The following is an 18,613-nucleotide window of genomic DNA, read 5'->3' on the forward strand; positions in this document are numbered from 1 at the left end:
TAGAAAGACTGCTACACCAGAGTCTGGGCTGTTAAACACCTTAAACCCTATCTGTGTAACAAAAAATTCACTGTATTATGTGACCACGCCCCTTTGATTTTGCTGCACAAAGCTAAGGGAACCAAATCAAGATTACTCCATTGGCATTTAGCCTTGCAAGAGTTTGACATGGACAAAGTTCATATCAAGCGAAAGGAATATGTAGTTGCTGATGTGTTGTTGAGAATGGAGGAACCCTGAAGTGTATTCAGGAGTGTCAGTGGTGTCCATTCCTACATTTGTTTTGCGTTAAGGAAAGATGATTATCTACTTTAATATGGGCACCACTTTAACAAAATTGTGATAAATCTTGTACAGCATATGCCTTGGGAGGTATCACTGAAAAGGTTATAATCTGCTGAGTATTATTATCTCATTATAATGTGTATATCAACACTGTGCGTGTGGAGTCATGAAATTTTGGTATATGTATGTAACTCAAACATGCTGTGAATCTGAGAAACACCCATAGGTTAAGTATCAGAGGGTAGCCGTGTTAGTCTGGATCTGTAAAAGCAGCAAAGAATCCTGTGGCACCTTATAGACTAACAGACGTTTTGGAGCATGAGCTTTCGTGGGTGAATACCCACTTCCTCAGATGCATGTAATGGAAATATCCAGGGGCAGGTAACCCATAGGTTAGCTCTTCAGGAATAACAAAGGAACTGTAAACAAGAGCTGCTGCATGTCATTCCCGAAGACACCTCAAACGGCTCGTACACAGAAGTTGCAAGCAAAAATTTGCAGCTCATCTGAAGAACTGATGGCAAAGCACATATGCCAGTGAATTGCTTGATCTGACCTCATGACACAGCAAGGATTTTTCCAGCCAGAATGGTCAAGATATAAAAGAGGGAGAACAAGGGCTCCTGGCCACCTCTTTCCTGCTCCATCTTTGGACTGGTGAATTCTGACAGGGGAAACGTTGAACAAAAGGACTGAGGTCCCCCAAAACTATTTGTGCAATCCTGAGAGACTTGCAGAAAACTAGCAGATTTAACATCCCTGCTATCATTTTGAATGTACAGACTCAAATTCACCTGTAACACATATTTTACCTGCTTTAACCTCTAAATAACTTTCATTTCTTTTTCTTAGCTAATAAAACTTCAGTTAGTTTACTAAAGAAATTAGCTGACAGCGTTGTCTTCGGTGTGAGATCCTGAACATCCATTGACTCAGGGGTAAGTGACTGGCCCTTTGAGGAAGGAAGTACCTAATATGTGGTGATCTTTGGTTTTAATAACCTTTCATCACAGAAGTCTAGTTTGTCTGGGTTGTACTATAGGCTGGCGTGTCTGTAGAGATCCAGGAGCACACACTTGTTGCTGGTTTGGTTAAATCTAATTATAGAATATGCCCCCTGTTTGGGGTGTCTGCCTTGTTTTCTGACTGTTTTCTGACCCTCTGACCTGAGATGGCCTCTAAGTTGTAAGCCACATACATACCAGGCGCTGTGACAGCAGCTAAAAAAGTAACTTTGAGAAAGTTACAAGCAACAATCTTTATGTGAAGGAATACTCAGGAAACTTTAACTACATTCATTGCTGCATGCATTGCTTAAGCAAGAGTGTTTGTCAGCTCTCCTGTGGTTTATAACACAATTCTCTGGATAATTTCATGTATTTCTTTCATGACTTGTGTGCAAAATCAGATGAGAGGTGATGAGGCAGTTCACTAGTTACTTATCTTCCAAATTACTGCATGATCCCAGACCAAACAAAATTCTAAATAAAGAAATAGTAAGGTGCTGATGTTACAAGGCTTCTTGGACCTGATTCTCAGCTGGTGTAAATTGGTCTAGATCCACTGAAGTCTAAGGGCTTGGCTACACTTGAGCGTTACAGCGCTGGTGGTGGCTTTACAGCGCTGTAACTTACTCCCCGTCCGCACTGGCAAGGCACATACAGCTCTGTATCTCCCTGGCTACAGCGCTGGCTGTACTCCACCTCGGCCTGGGGAATAACAACTATAGCGCTGCTCTTGCAGCGCTGGGGTGCCAGTGTAAACAGTGATTAATCTTACTATGCTGTAACTGACCTCCAGAACCTTCCCATAATGCTGTTTAAGTAAAGATAACACCCTTTGTTTTGTTGTGATGCCTCTCTTTGTTTTGTTGTGAACTCGGGTCTCCTGGAGCTGCTTATCTAAAAAACAAGTACAGCTCCTGTTTGCTCGAGCAGAGGCAGGCAGGGGATCCCTTTGGAATGTTTGCTTGAGGAGAGAAGCAGCCTGGAGGCGGGAGGGGGGATCCGTTTTGGAGCAGCTGCTTATCTGGTCTGAAGGCTACTTGCATTTAGTGAATGAGAGAGGGGATGGGGAAGGGGTCGAAACTTTTAAAATGATTGAAGGTTGGTGCTGTCTATCTTCAAGTCCTTAGAACTTGCAAGGCAGGGAGCTGACACAGTGTCAGCTCCAAAAATCCACTCTCTCTTCTGTCTCCCCCACGCTCCCTGTCATACTCCACCCCACCCCCCTCTTTTGAAAAGCACGTTGCAGCCACTTGAACGCTGGGATAGCTGCCCATAATGCACCACTCCCAACACCGCTGTAAATACTGCAAATGTGACCACACTGCAGCGCTTTCCCTACACAGCTGTACGAAGACAGCTTTAACTCCCACTACTTTACAGCTGCAAGTGTAGCCAAACCCTTAGTCTCAATTTACACCAGATGAGTATCTGGTCCCTTATCTTTCCCAAAGGTTACAAAGGCAGGACTTTGAGACTAATCCAATTCAGTTTCTTTTCATTTCAAAGGAATTTCAGCCTCATTTTAGCTTGCTGCCAAGGGGATTGTCCTTAAGAGTTTGGTTTATTGTTTTATCAACAGGTATTTTCAAAGCTCTCCATTGACATATATGGCTTATGTGAAAAAGTCCCCATTTCCTATTATGAAGCTTTCCCAAATACTAAATGCAGCTTTCTGTGGAAATCCTTTGTCAGTGAGATGAAATCCAGAGCCAGAATCTTTATGGATTTCTGTGTCATCTTTTTTAGGCACCCCTATGAAGGAAGCATTTTAAATGTTGAAGGAGACGAGGTGATCCTAATGGTTCCTTCTGGCCTTAAATCTGTGAAGAAAATAAACTGTTTAGAGCTTCTAGACTCCTGTGCTGATTAATAAATAATAATAAATAATAATAGTTGTTTGTTTGTTATAGTGTCCACAGGTTCTAATTAGTTTGGAGGACCCACTGTGCTAGCCACTGTACAAATTCAGAGAGGAAGGCACAGACTCTGCCTTAAAAAGTTTGCAATCTAATTTAAGAAAACGGACATAAATAGTAAGAGGGAAAAGAGGAGGAGAGCAATGGTAATGAGATCCTGTGGTTACAAGGCTACTATGCACAACTTGATGGTTGCAAATCATATTAGTTCCCTCTCCCCTCAACACACACACATTTAAATTGAATGATGGAGATAGAGGTGGGATGTGTGGGGAATAGCAGGAAGGAAAGGGAGTTAACTTGAGGAAGGAAATAGGAAAAGGAAAGAAGGGGCAGAGATCAGGGTGATCATATTTACCCAATAGGAAAACAGGACACCACAAGGGTCCGGCCCAAAGCCCCCCTTTCCTCCCTGAGTGTGGGACTGGCCCAAGACCCCCTGTCTCCTGCCTGCGTGGGGCTGGCCTGGCCCGAGCCACTCTCCTGAGCCCTCCCTCCAGTACAGGGCTGGCATTGCTGCTTGCCCTCCCTTCCCCCACACGTTCCTCCATGCTCTGCTAGGGGTCACACTCCATTTTTTTTTTTTTGGCAAAAAGAAGTTGGCTGGGCATTTGTCCAGTTTGCTCTTGCCAGCTGATGATCAGTTGGCAAGTGCAAATGGGACAAGTGCCTAATTTTGCCAAAAAAGTCAAGATGGCTCGGACAGGGCTTAAAAAATGGACTGTCCTGTCCAAAACGGGATATGTGGTCATCCTAGGCAGAGGGATATTCAGGAGAGAGGGAGGAAGGGGAGCTGAAGAAAGAAAGGATGGATGACAAAATGCAAAATCCAGCTGCTATCTTCATGAGGCAGGAAGGAAGCTAGTGAATGTAGTGGTACTAGGTTTATAGAGTTTTCTTGCCCATACTACCAGGGCTGGGCAAGAAGGGGCATGCATGGTGGATGAATGTTGCTGCTCTTCCAACAACAACACCTGAATGAAATACAGAAACTGGCAGACTAGTGCTTCTGTGACTAGTACTGCTATGTCTTCTTCCTCACCTGCAATGTGCAGTGTGGGAGGGTTTTGCCTAAAATGTTTACAGTTAGAACTAATCAGAACTAAAATGTCTATTGGGTATAAATTTATAAATAAGATCTACTGTGAAAGGAGACGTTGAACAATATGAAGCTCACTATCTGGATTTCTTCAGATATGAGCAATGATGAGGAAAATAATGCGATGATTTATTTTTTGAATTGCATCTTTTAAACTAAATGCTTCTGACTCAGTTCCAATCTATCAATGCAAACCCCGGTATAATAAGTGTGAACTGTGTGATACAGATTAATTTTGTGGCAGTAGTCTCTCTAGTTGGGTGTAGGCTGAAGTGAGAAAAGATATAATGAGTAAATTTCAGGAAGAATAACTGAGCCTGGAGCAACTGCATAGGTCTGGAAAGAGGATTTTAGGCCTAAAATTAGGCCCCCAAATCCATAATTAGGAACAGAAACCACAATAACCTGATTTTAAAAGGCACTGAGCCGCACTAGCTCTCATTTACTTCACTGGGTTTGTGGGGGTTTGACACCATAGCAGATGACTAATGTTAGGAATTCTAGTTTGAAAATTGTGGCCTGAGTGTTTTGCTGAGAGGGTTAGAGGGCATGGGCCATGAGGAAGAAAGGGGCCTAGAGATGGGATTTGAAAAGTATTAGGTTGTTCATTACTGTACACTGAAGGAACATATAGCTGCCTAGCTGTTAGATTGTTCACTTGTCTTATGCCTTCATCTGTATGTGAGAAAATTCATCCAATTCCATCTTCAGTTCAGTGCTCAGATGATTCCAAGATCTGAAGAGAGATGTGTAACCCTGCAGAGATAGTTTCTCTTAATATTGGGCATGTAGTTACAGTTTCTCCAGCATTATATATATAAAAAGTACAAATATAGAATATCCGACCTTACACTGAAGGAAAAAAAAAAGTTAAAAAAGCCTTAGTCATGTTCCACAGACAGTTCTCTTTGAAACTGGCAGACTGGTGCAGCTGTGACAGAAGTAATTAAACCAGGATAAAATGTTTATCTTTATGGTATTAAATCTACCGAGCTATGATAAGGGAGAGATACTCAGGCTTGCTTACTTCAGTAATTTATTTTCTTCGGGGAGCACAGTTTAGCTTATCTAAATTTGCTGGTTTCTTGGAGAACAGTATTTCAATGTGAAGCCTACTCTGAGTTTATGGAATAAAGGCTAGAAAGAGAAATAATCCTATATGGATACATTATGTTTAATCAGTCTGTGACAGTGATGGGCTCAACTGTCTGTTTATCCTCCTCTCATATATTGGAGAATAGGGGTTATATAACTCAACTGTGACGGATCTCGAATGTCTTCAGAAGGCAATATGTCTGTGTTTCAGATCAGATCTGTACAGCTACATTCTCTGGAGCTGAGCTGTTAGGACCTTCTATTGCCATTAGTTTGAAATCAGCCAGAAACTTCAGTTGCAAGGATTGGTTAATGTTATAAAGCACCTGCTTGCCTTCTTACTCTCTCCCCTTTTTGCTCCCTTCTGATGACTAGGGTGCTTAGAGTGTGGAGGAGGGGTTGTTTGGTTGATTTCTCTCCTACAGCCTTCTCTTAGCCAAATCCTGGTCCTATTCAGTTCAATGGAACCAACATTTCAATAGAAACACAGAATCACTCCTTGTGTAGTAGGAAAAAATATTGAACATAAGAACATAAGAACGGCCATACTGGGTCAAACCAAAGGTCCATCTAGCCCAGTATCTGTCTACCAACAGTGGCCAATGCCAGGTGCCCCAGAGGGAGTGAACCTTACAGGCAGTGATCAAGTGATCTCTCTCCTGCCATCCATCTCCATCCTCTGACAAACAGACAATCCTGTCTTTAGGCCGCAGCACACATTGGTCAAACACCAACTTAACCAGGTGAGAATAGATCCTTTTTTTAAGGGTATGTCTACACTGGAGGTATAATTTCCTGCTCAGGTAGACATACACATGCTAGCTTTGATCAAGCTAGTGCACTAAAAATAGAAGTAGAGCCATGGCAAGGCTGGGTGGTGGAATAGGCTGGCTGTCCTGAGTAACATCACACCTGCAATCTTAGGCAATTACTCAGACGACTAGCTTGTCCCACTGATTGTTCCACCATGGCTACACTGTTATTTTTAGTGCACTGATCTGATCAAAACTAGCACATGTATGTTACACTTCCAGCTCAAGAGTGTAGATGTACTTTGGTGTAAATTAATGGGAGTAAACTCTGAAGGACACAATTGAAACCTTTTTATTATTTCTGCTATTGAAAAAGAATTTGTGTTCCCTTTGATTAGCTTCATGTGGTTCAATTTACACTGCCTGAGTAGGTATTCCTGTGTGCACAAACTTGGGCCGGGGGATGCCACAGGGCCAAATTTTGACATCCTTACTAAGTTTTTGCTTTGACCTTATATAACAATCCATGCTTATTTTCAAAGAAACCCCACTGTTGTCACTGGGTGCCCATTGGAGACAAGCTGCCAAGGAGCTACAGTAGAATAAGATGTGCTACTGCAGGAGTGAAAGCAGAACCTCCTGGCAGATAGCTCATTCCTTCTGCAGAACCCTTGAGATCCACAGATTCTGAGGAGGAAAATTCCTATCTCCCTTAAAATGATTTGGAGAGAACGTTATTAAGTTTTCCTCCCACCAGGGCTGCCTCTTTGTGTTTTTTCATAGGAAAGGGGCAATCAGACCCTCTGATGTTTTTATGATCTGAAATAGGAATATTGGCTGGGTTGTACCTCTCAGTATTTGCCGCTTCTCTTCTGCTTATAACCTTAATATTTTGAAAGCTCTTGTCTTTTTAATTTATTGTTAACTAGTTGCAGTAAAATAGATACTTTCCCTAATAGATTCCTTTACTTGGAATTCCATTACATCCATTCTGCGTCTGTATTAAGGACTCGGTCTTGTTCCCATTGAAGTCAGTGATACAATCTCCATTCAGTTTGAAGGAATACATTTAAGGCCTGATCCTTGAGTTTTTTCTCAGGCAAAACTCCTACAGAAAGTCAAAAGAAAGGTATTTTTCAAAATCAAGGCCTATGTTTTAAGATCAGATCTGTTACTTTTATGAATATTTTGGTTTACAAGAATCTTTGTATATACTGGCCTATCAATACGTAAGATGGCAGCTTCTTTGGTAAAGTGTCATTGTTAATTAATGAAATTCACCTAGGCAAAAAATTACTTTAAACAAAAATGCTCTTTTGAACAATGCTCATGTTCTTACTGAGCAAAATGATGATCTTATGGTTAAATCACTGGATTGAGCCTTGAGAAATGTTAGTTAAATATTTGGCTTGTCTGTGTGACCTGGACAGTCTCTTAATCTCCTTGTGCCTCAGTTCCCCATTTACAAAAGGAGGATAATAGTACTTCCTTTCATCTACCCTATTTAAAATATAAGATCTTTGGGGACAGTGATTATCTTTTATGAAGTCTGCTTAGAGTCTAGCAGGGGTGTTCTCACAACAAATTGTTTTGCTGGTGGCCACTCTGATAACTTTTCCTAAAATACTTAAATTAACTTTAGGAAAAACAAATAAATATGCACATATGCATGTCCACATCTGTAATTTATTTGTGTAGGGTTTTTTTGCAGACTCAATAATAAAAATAATGTACAGTTGTCTCTATTCTTTACTGGAGCTAAACAGAATAGAAACATAAATAAGGTGCTTTGCACATTCTTGTCTTTGTTGTTGTTTCCTTTGCTTTTCTGGTTGCTTTTTTTATTTTAGACTTGCTGGTGAGTAAGTCTGCTGTTGTGAAAAGTGATACTTGTATGTTAATATCACTTTTCACAGCCTCCCAACTAGCTACCAAGTCTACTATGAAAAGTGGTATTAACAAATGTACAGATATCACTTTTCACAACAGACTTACTCAGCCCCAGCATGCCAAGGGACAAATTAAGCCCTGGATGAGATGGTGCATAGGAAGGCAGCAGGGACAGGAGCAACAGGGAGAATGGATGGGGGGCTGGAGGAGGCTGCGGGGACCAGGGGTGAGCACTGGGCCAGAGCCTGAAGCCTTGCACCTGGAGGATAGGACCTAGGTGACAGACCCTGGAGCCTGGAGATGGAGCCCGAAGTCCCGCAGCTGGAGCCTGCTGCCTGCTATGCCAGGGCTGATCCTGACCCCTCTGCCCCAGGAAGCTGGGGAACTCACTGGCTGCCTGCTCCCCCAGTGTTTGTGTCTCTAGAGGGGGCAAGGCCCAACTCTTGCTGGCAGCCATCACCATCCATGAGGTTGTGGCCACAAGAAAAGCCCCCAGTGGTCGCATTTGAGAAACACTGGCATAATGGGGCCCTGATCTTGGTTAGGGCCTGTGGACACTACAGTAATACACATAATAATAATCTGAAAAACAAACGGCTAGTAAGGTGGCTGAGATAATAGGCAATTTCCTCAATGGCTGCAGTGATCCATCCCATAATCAGTTGTATCTGTATGTGAAAGACCAAAGCTCAATACTTACATCATTCCTAGAGTTAATGTGCCTGTATATTGAATAATGAATTGACACTGTGGGGCAGGAGCAGGGACTGCTCTTATTTTCAGTGAAGTTCAGAGGGAAACTGGCAATTTTTCTGTTCATGCCCAATAGGGCTGTTTCATTTTTCAGCAGTTGCCACTGTGCTTTCTTTCATGCTCAGTGCTTCCAGAAATGAAATTGGACACCACGGTGAGTTTTACATAATCCCATACACTTCTCCACTAGGAAGTCAAACTTCTGTTCTACACATTAGGAACTGCTTGAAAGTAAAAAAGGGGTTTTGCGCAATTTCTGTATCAGTTTAGAGCAGGATACAAAGACTAGGTCGAATTCTGGAATCCTTGTTTCCTGGAAAACATGGTGCTTTTTATTGAAAAATGGTGCCTTATGGGGGAGGGGGACAGAAGTAAGTACCACGTTTATTTTAGCACCAGATACTGAAATTAACCACAGCAGGCAGAAAGCTCCTACATGAATTTAATGAAATAAAATAAAAATCATTCCTCTTTTGTATATCACAAAAAACACTGTCAAAATGGAGATTGATTGATTGCCCAGTTAGCAAACTTCACAGACTGGATCAAGATTGAATGGGGATTATTTTTTTCATTTTAGCCGTCAAAGCCTTTCATAATTCCACCCCTGTCTACATCTTAGACCTTAACTCCTACCACTTACCTCCTTGAATGATGCCAGTTTCAAAGCCCAGTTTCATCTACCCTATGCATACTCCTATCTCCATGCTGCCCATTATAAGCGGAATGCACTCCTTCATCCCAATTTGCCAAACCATTGCCTTCTTTTCACTCAAGTCTCTCTTAAAAATCAGCTTTTACCTTTGTGTACAGTTAGCCAAAAAACATCTAAGTTGCTGGGTTTCCCAGAATGTCCCATCTTCTGTTTTTGTCTTTGAGACCCCAATTCTCCAAAGATTGTATTGACTTAAGTGGGACTTCTGAAGTGTTCAAAGCTGTCTTTGCAAGACTAGGACCTTGCAGCTCTTTGTGGGAAGGACAGCTTTTATTTTGTGTGCTACACAGAGCCGAACATATTGCCCATGCTGGTCAAACAACAATAGAGACTAAGCTACTCTCTTGCTCTTTTATCATTTATAAGTATAATTTTGTTTTTGTTTTCAAACAGTGCCAAAAATTGCACTGCTCACATTGCATGTAAATGCAAAGGGCCCTTCCCTGCCAAGTTTGAATACAGCTGCACATATGACACAATGAAAGTGCGACAAAACAGTGAGGTGGGAAAGAGAGACAGTGGTCACAACAATAAAATTATGCAGGAATGACCTGACTTAATTCCCCATTTAAGTCAAGGGAAGGATTGTCATTGACTTCATTAGGCATCGTATTAGGCAGCAGATATGGGTATACAGCACAGCTGAATAGTCCTTAAAATATTTAATAAATGTATATGTAAACTACACAAATACCTTGATGTCTTGGTTGACTTACTTCCTTTGGGCCTGTCAGTAACAGAGTTAAACCTCCAATCCAGCAAAGGTCCTAGTGCTACAGTATTGCCAAAAGAGCTAACGTGATCCTTGGGCATATAAACAGGGGAACCCCAAGTAGGAATAGAGAGATTATTTTACCTCTGTATTTGGCACTGGACTGTGTCCAGTTCTGGAGTCCACAATTCAAGAAATTTTATAAACTTCAGAGCATTCCAAGAAGAGCCATGAGGATGAGTAAAGGATTAGAAATTGTCTTATGGTGATAGACTCAAGAAGATCAATCTATGTAGCTTAATAAAGTGAAGATTAAGGGGTGACTTGATCAATCAGTAAGTATCTACATGGAATACAAATATTTAATAATGGGCTCTTCAGTCAAGCAGAGAAAGGTATGACATGATCCAATGCTGGAAGTTGAAGCTTTCTTGATTGGGGCATTAAATCAGATATGAAGTATGTTAGCCACTGTTGTTCAGCAGTGAGACTGTCAATCTGATATTTTTCATGAGTACTAAATTCATTTTAAATATTTTCAATCCCATATCTGACTCTAATACCTTTTTTTGAGATGTGAGATATTCTTTATATATTTCATCTTGCAAATTCCTTGATGTACCACAGATTATCAGAAATGTGCATATTTTACTTCAGAACTTTGCTTACTACATATTATAATTATGACAGTGAGAAAGTATCTTTGTTTTTTTGCTTCAGCTAATCCGTGTGAGCTCCACTGCCGCCCTGTAGATGGCCAATTTTCAGAGAAAATGCTGGATGCAGTTAGTGATGGTACTCCTTGCTATGAAGGCAGAAACATCCGAGATATCTGTATTAATGGCATGTGTAAGGTATTGGGTATGTTTGTATGTTTCCTTCTCTAAAATTTCATGGGACTGTATTATCAGGGGAAACTGTTTACCAACTTATGTAAGAGGATGCCAGCCCAGGGCATTTGATTTCATTGTATTTTAAATTATAGTAGAAACAAGTTAAAGGGGAACTGCTTTTCTAAATGGACCTTAGAATAACTTTGACCCATTCTACAGAACAGATTGGCCTGGTTGTTGTTGTTTCTTTTGTTATCAGAATCAATTTAAGAATGTCTGTTTGCTCTATTCCTATGGCGGTATTGTTTTCACAGAGGATTATACAGTTTTGGGGCCACAATTAGTTTTAACCATTTCATAGAGTTACATTTTGAAAATGTGATCCTAATTGTATGAAACCATGTGTTATTCATCATGGCTTAGAATTAAAGCCATTGTACTTGTAATATTTAATCACACACTGGACATTCAGGCTTAGAAGCAGTGAAACTGCATGAAATTTACTGTACGTAACCAAAGCAAACAAATGAGAGTACATGTAACAATGTGTTTTTTAATTGTTACATTATTCTTGACATAATTCTCCACTACACCTAGGGTGACCAGATGTCCCGATTTTATAGAGACAGTCCCGATATTTGGGACTTTGTGTTATATAGGTGCCTTTTACCTCCCTACCCCCTTCCTGATTTTTCATACTTTACTATCTGGTCACCCTAACTACACTTAGGGTGTACCCAGCATCCACAACATTCTATTAGTGTGTTTTGAAAATACATGAAGTTTCTGCAATATTGGGTTATGGTTACATAGTTATAAGATAAGGAAATCCCACAGTCTTAGTCGATGGGCTATTTTCCAATAGGATAGCAAAGCACTGGAGTGTTTTTGTAGTATGTAATAGTTTTATCTGTAGTTTTATTTTTTTGAAAATACAAGGTTCAGAGCCTGTTCCTTTTGAAGCCCAAAGGAAATTTGGCCACCGATGACATTGAGAACAAAAGCAGAACTGTGATTCCTAGAAAAAACTTAGTCAGTTGCTGGTAAAAATTAATTTATCCTCTTCCTGGAGGGTCATTTGATAGCTGCATGCCTTAACCACCTGAATACCAAGTCATGTACTTGCTATGTGTCTACTCCGAAGATTTAACTTTCCAGTGGAATTGTTGGTGCCTCAAAGAACAGCAACAAAAGGATTAATTCTTAATTTTTTATACAGTGCTTACACTTGTACCAGTGAATTATTTGGATGAACTGGAGTTCCTGATCCAGCTCCCATTGGAGTCAGTGAAAATATTCCCCTTTGCTTCAGTGGGAGCTGAGATCGGCAGGGGGAACTGCTATGAACAGTCATACATGAAGATAGACTGAAACAAACCTTTTTAAGATATGAAAATGTTTGGTAAATTTTTCAAATTTATATTTTTGCTTCGGAGATCATGTTTCCCAAAGGGAAAACGGGACACCATGCAGGGCTGGCCCAAGTCACTTGTCCGAGCCCCCCCTCTCCACACGGGGCAAGCAAGGCTTGGGCAAGCGGTGACACACATACTAGATAGAATGACCATATTTCCCAAAGGCTGGGGCTGGAGTCACTACTCACTCGAGCCCTGCCTCCCCCTCTGCATGGGGCTGGCATTGCTGCTTGCCCCTCTCCTTCCTCCCCCCCATGTTCCTCTGCACCCTACTTTTTTGACAAAAGTGGTCATTTGTCCCATTTGCTCCTGCCAGCTAATCAAGTTAGCAAAAGCAAATGAGACACATGCTCACTTTTGTGCCAAAAAAAAAAAAAAAGGATGTCCAGGTTAGGGCTTAAAAAAGGGACTGTGCCAGCCAAAATGGGATATATGGTCACCCTAATTTTTGCTCACCGATATGCTGCTTGGCTCCAGGCAGGACTGATCGAAGAGCAGCAGAATACTGAATTAAGAGGGCTGTTTTCATGGTATATTTGATCCAACTCCAATAATACCTGAAAGTTTATCAGAGCACTCATCTCATGAGAGTTTCACTCTGATTTCTAAGTCAAGGAGATTGAGATCAGCATGACGAAGCTTCAGGCTTTCGAATATTTATTCAGATTGAATCCCACAAGCTTTTGCAGTTCACACATCACTACAAATGTATGTCTATTTCATACAAAGCAGGTTTTTTAAAAATTCATTTGAATCAGTGAGGATGAATTGGTGCATCTCTGTTGAAAGCAAGTTCTACCATGTAGCTCAGAGGTTCCCAAACTGTGGTACATGAGCATGTTAGAAGTGGTCTGTGGCAAAAGGTTGTTCTGTCCCCTTGAAGGGGCAGGGGGGCCTGGAGCAAGCCAAACTCTATTCCATGACAAAACCTTTCAAAAAGAAAGGTGGGGGAGGACGAGAGCGGCAGACTAGCAGAGGAATGGGATCCAGATGTTAATCAGGTAGCTGCCTCCTTAGAATGATAAAATCCAGGTGTTGGGTAGCTTACAGGAAGATTAAGAGGGAGAGGACAGACAGCTGAGAGGGCAGAATCGCAGGGGAACATTGAGTTAGAAGAGAGGCTCCCTGAGATCGGAACCAGAAGGGAGACAGGTGGGCTGGGGATCCTACATGGATCACAGACCAGCCCAAGAAGGAGGGCTGTGGAATCCTTTCACCAAGAGGAAGGAGTTGTGAGTTCAGGACCCTGCTTAAATCATGTCACAACCCCATGGAGGGGAGCTGTGGGAATCCCTTAACTACGAGGAAGGAGTTGTGAGTCCGAGGAAGAGGAGACCAGCAAAAAAGACTTCCCACAGAGCCCAGTGATTGCAGTGAGACTAGTAAAGCACCCTGGTTCAAAGGGGACTGGAGGAGATTTGGAAACCTGAAGCCCTCAAGCAAGGTGAGTTGCAGCTGAATCTGCCTGGTGCCCAGAGCCACGAAATTACAGTCAAGTCACATTACCACTCTGCCTCTCCCCTCTGAACCCTGCTCTGCCTTTCTTTTCCACGCGCACAAAGCCAGTGCCACCAGCACAGCCCTCCCTTCCTTTTCTCCTTCCCTCCACACTCCAGAGCCCTTCCTACCCTTCTTCCACCCCCAACACATACACACCAGAGCTCTCCCTGCTCTTCTTCCCCCCACACACACACTCCAGAGACCTCCCTGCCCTTTCCCCACAAACATACACCACAAGAGCCCTCCCTACCCTTCTTCCCCACCACACACACACCAGAGATCTCCTTGCTCTTCTTCCCACTCACACACCAGAGCCCTCCCTGATCTTCTTCCCCCCCACACACAGTCCAGATCCCTCCCTGCTCTTCCCCACCCACACACACACTCCAGCAACCTCCCTGCCCCCTCCCTGCCCTTTCCCCACAAACATACACCACAAGAGCCGTCCCTACCCTTCTTCCCCACCACACACACACCAGAGATCTCCTTGCTCTTCTTCCCACTCACACACCAGAGCCCTCCCTGCTCTTCTTCCCCCCCCACACACAGTCCAGATCCCTCCCTGCTCTTCCCCACCCACACACACACTCCAGCGACCTCCCTGCCCCCTCCCTGCCCTTTCCCCACAAACATACACCACAAGAGCCCTCCTTACCCTTCTTCCCCACCACACACACACCAGAGATCTCCTTGCTCTTCTTCCCACTCACACACCAGAGCCCTCCCTGCTTTTCTTCCCCACTCACACACACACTCCAGCGACCTCCCTGCCCCCTCCCTGCCCTTTACCCACATACATACACCACAAGAGCCCTCCCTACCCTTCTCCCCCCACACACTCATACCAGAGCCCCCCTGCTGTCCCACCCCTGCCACACACACCAGAGCCCTCGCTGTCTTTCTCCTTCCCCACACATCACCAGAGCCCTCTCTGTGCTTCTTCTCCCACCCACACTGCCAGAGCCCTCCCTACTCTTCCCCCCATACCACCAGAGCCCTCCCTGTCCTCCCCCCCCACACCACCAGAGCCCTCCCTACTTTTCCCCCCCACACATACCACCAGAGACCTCCTGTCCTCCACCCCCACTCCCACCAGAGCTCCCCTGCTCCCCCCTGCCCACACATACCACCACCGTAGCCCTCTCTGTCCTCCTTCTCCCCCCACACACACACCACCAGAGCCCTTCCTTTCCTTCTTCTCCTGCCCCCCCCACCACCAGAGCCCTCCCTGTCCTTCTCCCCCCACACCACCAGAGCTCCCCCTGCTTCCCCCACCACCACCGTAGCCCTCTCTGTCCTCCCCCACACCACCACTGGAACCCTTCCAACTTCCCCCCCACATACATCACCACAGTCCCCCCGTCCGTCTCCTCTCCACCCCCACCACCAGAGCCCTCCCTGCCCTTCTTCCCCCCGACATACCTCCAGAGCCCTCCCCGCCCTTCCACTTCCCTGCCTTTTTTTATACTTACACTCCTGCAGACACCACAGGAATCCCCACTACATTCCATCCAGAATCCCTACTCTCAGTGTAACTTCCTTAGTGCTGAGGTGGAATCTGTTTTCCCATCTTGTGAAACTTCTTGTAATTTCGAAAAAATTTCCCTTTGTGCATCTAGATAAAAGGGAGACCACTCAACGTTTTCACAACAACCCAGCAAGAGAGGCCCACCTTTCCCAGAGTCAGGGCCGGTGCAACCATTTAGGTGGACTAGGCGGTTGCCTAGGGCACCAAGATTTGGGGGCGCCAAAAAGCAGTGCCCCCCCAATTTTTTTTAAGTGGTTGAGTGGCCCGCTGCTGCTGGGATGGAGAGGGAATCTGAGCTGCTGGCGGCAGCGGGCAGCCCAGGGTGTCCCCTAGGTCAGCGCGCCACTGCGGCAGCCGGCAGCCCAGAGTGTCCCCTGGCCCAGGGGAATTCCTGGGCTGCCAGCTGCCGTGGCGGCGCACTGACCCAGGAGCCCTAGGTCAGCGAGCCGCCGCTGCATCCGGCAGCCCAGGGTGTCCCCTGGGTCAGTGCACCGCCACGGCAGCCTGCAGCCCAGGGTGTCCCCTGGGTCAGCGCGCTGCCGCCGCCAGCCCAGGGGTTCCCCTGGGTCAGTGCATCGCTGCTGGCTGCCGCCAGCCCAGGGGTTCCCCTGGGTCAGCACGCCGCCGCCAGCAGCCGGCTGCCACCAGTCCAGGGGTTCCCCTGGGTCAGCACGCCACCACCAGCAGCCAGCTGCCACCAGCCCAGGGGTTTCCCTGGGTCAGTGCACCACCGCCAGCAGCCGGCAGCCCAGGGGTTCCCCTGGGTCAGCGCGCCCCCGGCAGCCCTGGGGTTCCACTGTGCAGTCGCTGCTTCACTTCTCCCGCCTCCCAGGCTTGCGGCGCAAATCAGCTGTTTGGCGCCGCAAGCCTGGGAGGAGAATTAGAGCAGGAAAGCGTGCTTGGGGAGGACGCGGAGCAGAGGTGAGCTGGGGTGGGGAGGTACCGCAGGGCTCCTCGGGCCAGGGGGTGGGGAGTTGCCATGGGGTGCAGGGAGCTGCCACGTGGGTGGGGGGGCACACTTCAGGGCGGGGGGGCGGGGAGCTGCTGCAGGGCTGAGGGGGGCGCAAGGTGGAAGTTTCGCCCAGGGCGCGAAACTTCCTGGCACCGGCCCTGCCCAGAGTAGTCACTATCAGTCTAGTCAGCACACTCAACTGCATCAGACAGAGCAGGGACTTGATGGGTGAGGTAATAGCTTTTATTGGACCAGAGAGAGACTAGCTTTCAGTCTACACAGAGCTCTTCTTCAGGGACTTGAATGTGAGTTTCCCACATCCCAGATGAGTGCGCGGACCACCAGGCTGTTCTGATGTCTCTGGTTTTGACCAGAAATTCCATCCTGCACCTAAGGAACATTTCCTAATGAAAATTTCATCTAAACCAACATGTTCTCACAATTTCAGTTTTGACACATTGGCATTTTCTGATGAAAAACCTGTTTTTGTTTTAAAATTCCCAATCAGCTCTTAACTTCCTGTCCCCTCCAACTCAGACTTCCCCTCCAAACTACCATCTTGTCTAATTTCCCGCAGGCAGATGTCCACCAGGCAAATTCAATACTTTTAAGTCTATTAAGACCTAAAATAAATGTGTATAAACATTAAAAATTTGCATATGGTACTTGTGATGCAATAGGAAAGTGATATATGGGAGGTATATAAACCCCAGGATGAGCAGAGCCTTATTCCCTGTGTGCTGAGGAGAGGTTACTACAAGTTAATTAGAGCACTTGGAGCCAATTAAGGCCTTGCCAGAACCTAATAAAAAATCCTGCTTCAGTCAGATGGCAGGAGGGAAGGAAAGCTGACTGTAGTTTGGAGGAGTACTATTGTTAACCAAAGTACCAGGGGAAGGGAAACCTGCTTGAGCAGAGCAGAGGGACTCCCCAGGCGCAGAGGACCGAGAGAAACCCTGCCCAAGGGAGAGAGGGTAGGAAGCCCAAGAATAGGGGCAAGAGGTAGCGACCTGACCCATCACATGAAGGAAAAGCTTGGGATCCACCATAAAAGCGTTGGCCATTTGTCACATACTTCAAACATCATTTTTGTTCAGAAGATGGTACATGAACCTATGAAGTTCCGAATTGTTCACGTATATGATTGTTTTCAAGTGCCATTTTGTAGGTATTAGTCATAGAATCATAGGACTGGAAGGGACCTCAAGAGGTCATCTAGTCCAGTCTCCTGCACTCATGGCAGGACTAAGTATTATCTAGACCATCCTTGACAGCTCTTTGTCTAACCTGCTCTTAAAAATCTCCAATGATGGAGACTCCATAACCTCCCTGGGCAATTTATTCCAGTGGTTAACCGCCCTGACAGGAAGTTTTCCTTAATATCCAACCTGAACCTCTCTTACTTCAGTTTAAGCCCATTGCTTCTTGTCCTATCCTCCAAGGTTAACAATTTTTCTCCTTTCAACAACATGTATTGTCATAAACAATTCAGGAGAATCAAGGTTGTTTTAAAATTAGTGTACTTGTGCTATTGTGAATAAAGCTGGCAGCCATTTACATATCGTTTTGGTTCACCCAACAAACAGAACAAATCGAAGCCAGGATCATGTGATGAACAATGTAATCTGGCAATTTCCAAGGCGTAGAACAAATGATTACTAGGTAACTAAAGTAGGCCTCTTCTCTGAATGGTAGCACACTTTTATATAAAATGTGTACACGGCATATCCACTTGGGAAAAAACATCTCTCAGAATAATTCAGCACAGTATTAGTTCAGTCCAAGTGAACGCAATATATATTGTATGGTTCTTGGCAAGTGAATTAGAAAATAAACTTAATTATTTGTACAGGGCTAATTCCGGTACTGTAATTATAAATGAATATTGTGATTGCTAAGCTGAAAAGGGAGTCCTTAAACATTACAGGTAAATAGTAAACCCCCATCAAGCACTACTCAAGTTTTTAATCAGATTTTTAGGTACTGAAATGCATTTTAGGAACTGAATTTCTCACAGAAATGCTTCTGGTTTGTTTTCTTTTGGGCAAAATAATGTCTCATGCTGGCCTAAAGTCAAATAACAGGTGTGTATTGAGGCACAAGGCTAAAGACCAAGGCCAACGCTTTCAAATGTAAGTACCTAAGGCCAGTCACTTTGTAA

At 44.5% G+C, this 18,613-nt stretch overlaps 1 protein-coding gene across 1 annotated transcript in view; it reads left to right on the forward strand.

Moving 5' to 3' along the window:
* ADAMTS12 (ADAM metallopeptidase with thrombospondin type 1 motif 12) overlaps positions 1-18,613 on the forward strand; it is a 319,574-nt gene that overhangs the window by 195,895 nt on the left and 105,066 nt on the right. Inside the window, exon 13 of the mRNA XM_030567717.1 lies at positions 10,945-11,078. Coding sequence (XP_030423577.1) covers positions 10,945-11,078 — 134 coding nt within the window. The remainder of the gene's footprint in view (positions 1-10,944; positions 11,079-18,613) is intronic.

This window comes from Gopherus evgoodei, chromosome 6 (assembly GCF_007399415.2).
Source record: "Gopherus evgoodei ecotype Sinaloan lineage chromosome 6, rGopEvg1_v1.p, whole genome shotgun sequence".
Taxonomy (NCBI): domain Eukaryota; kingdom Metazoa; phylum Chordata; order Testudines; family Testudinidae; genus Gopherus; species Gopherus evgoodei.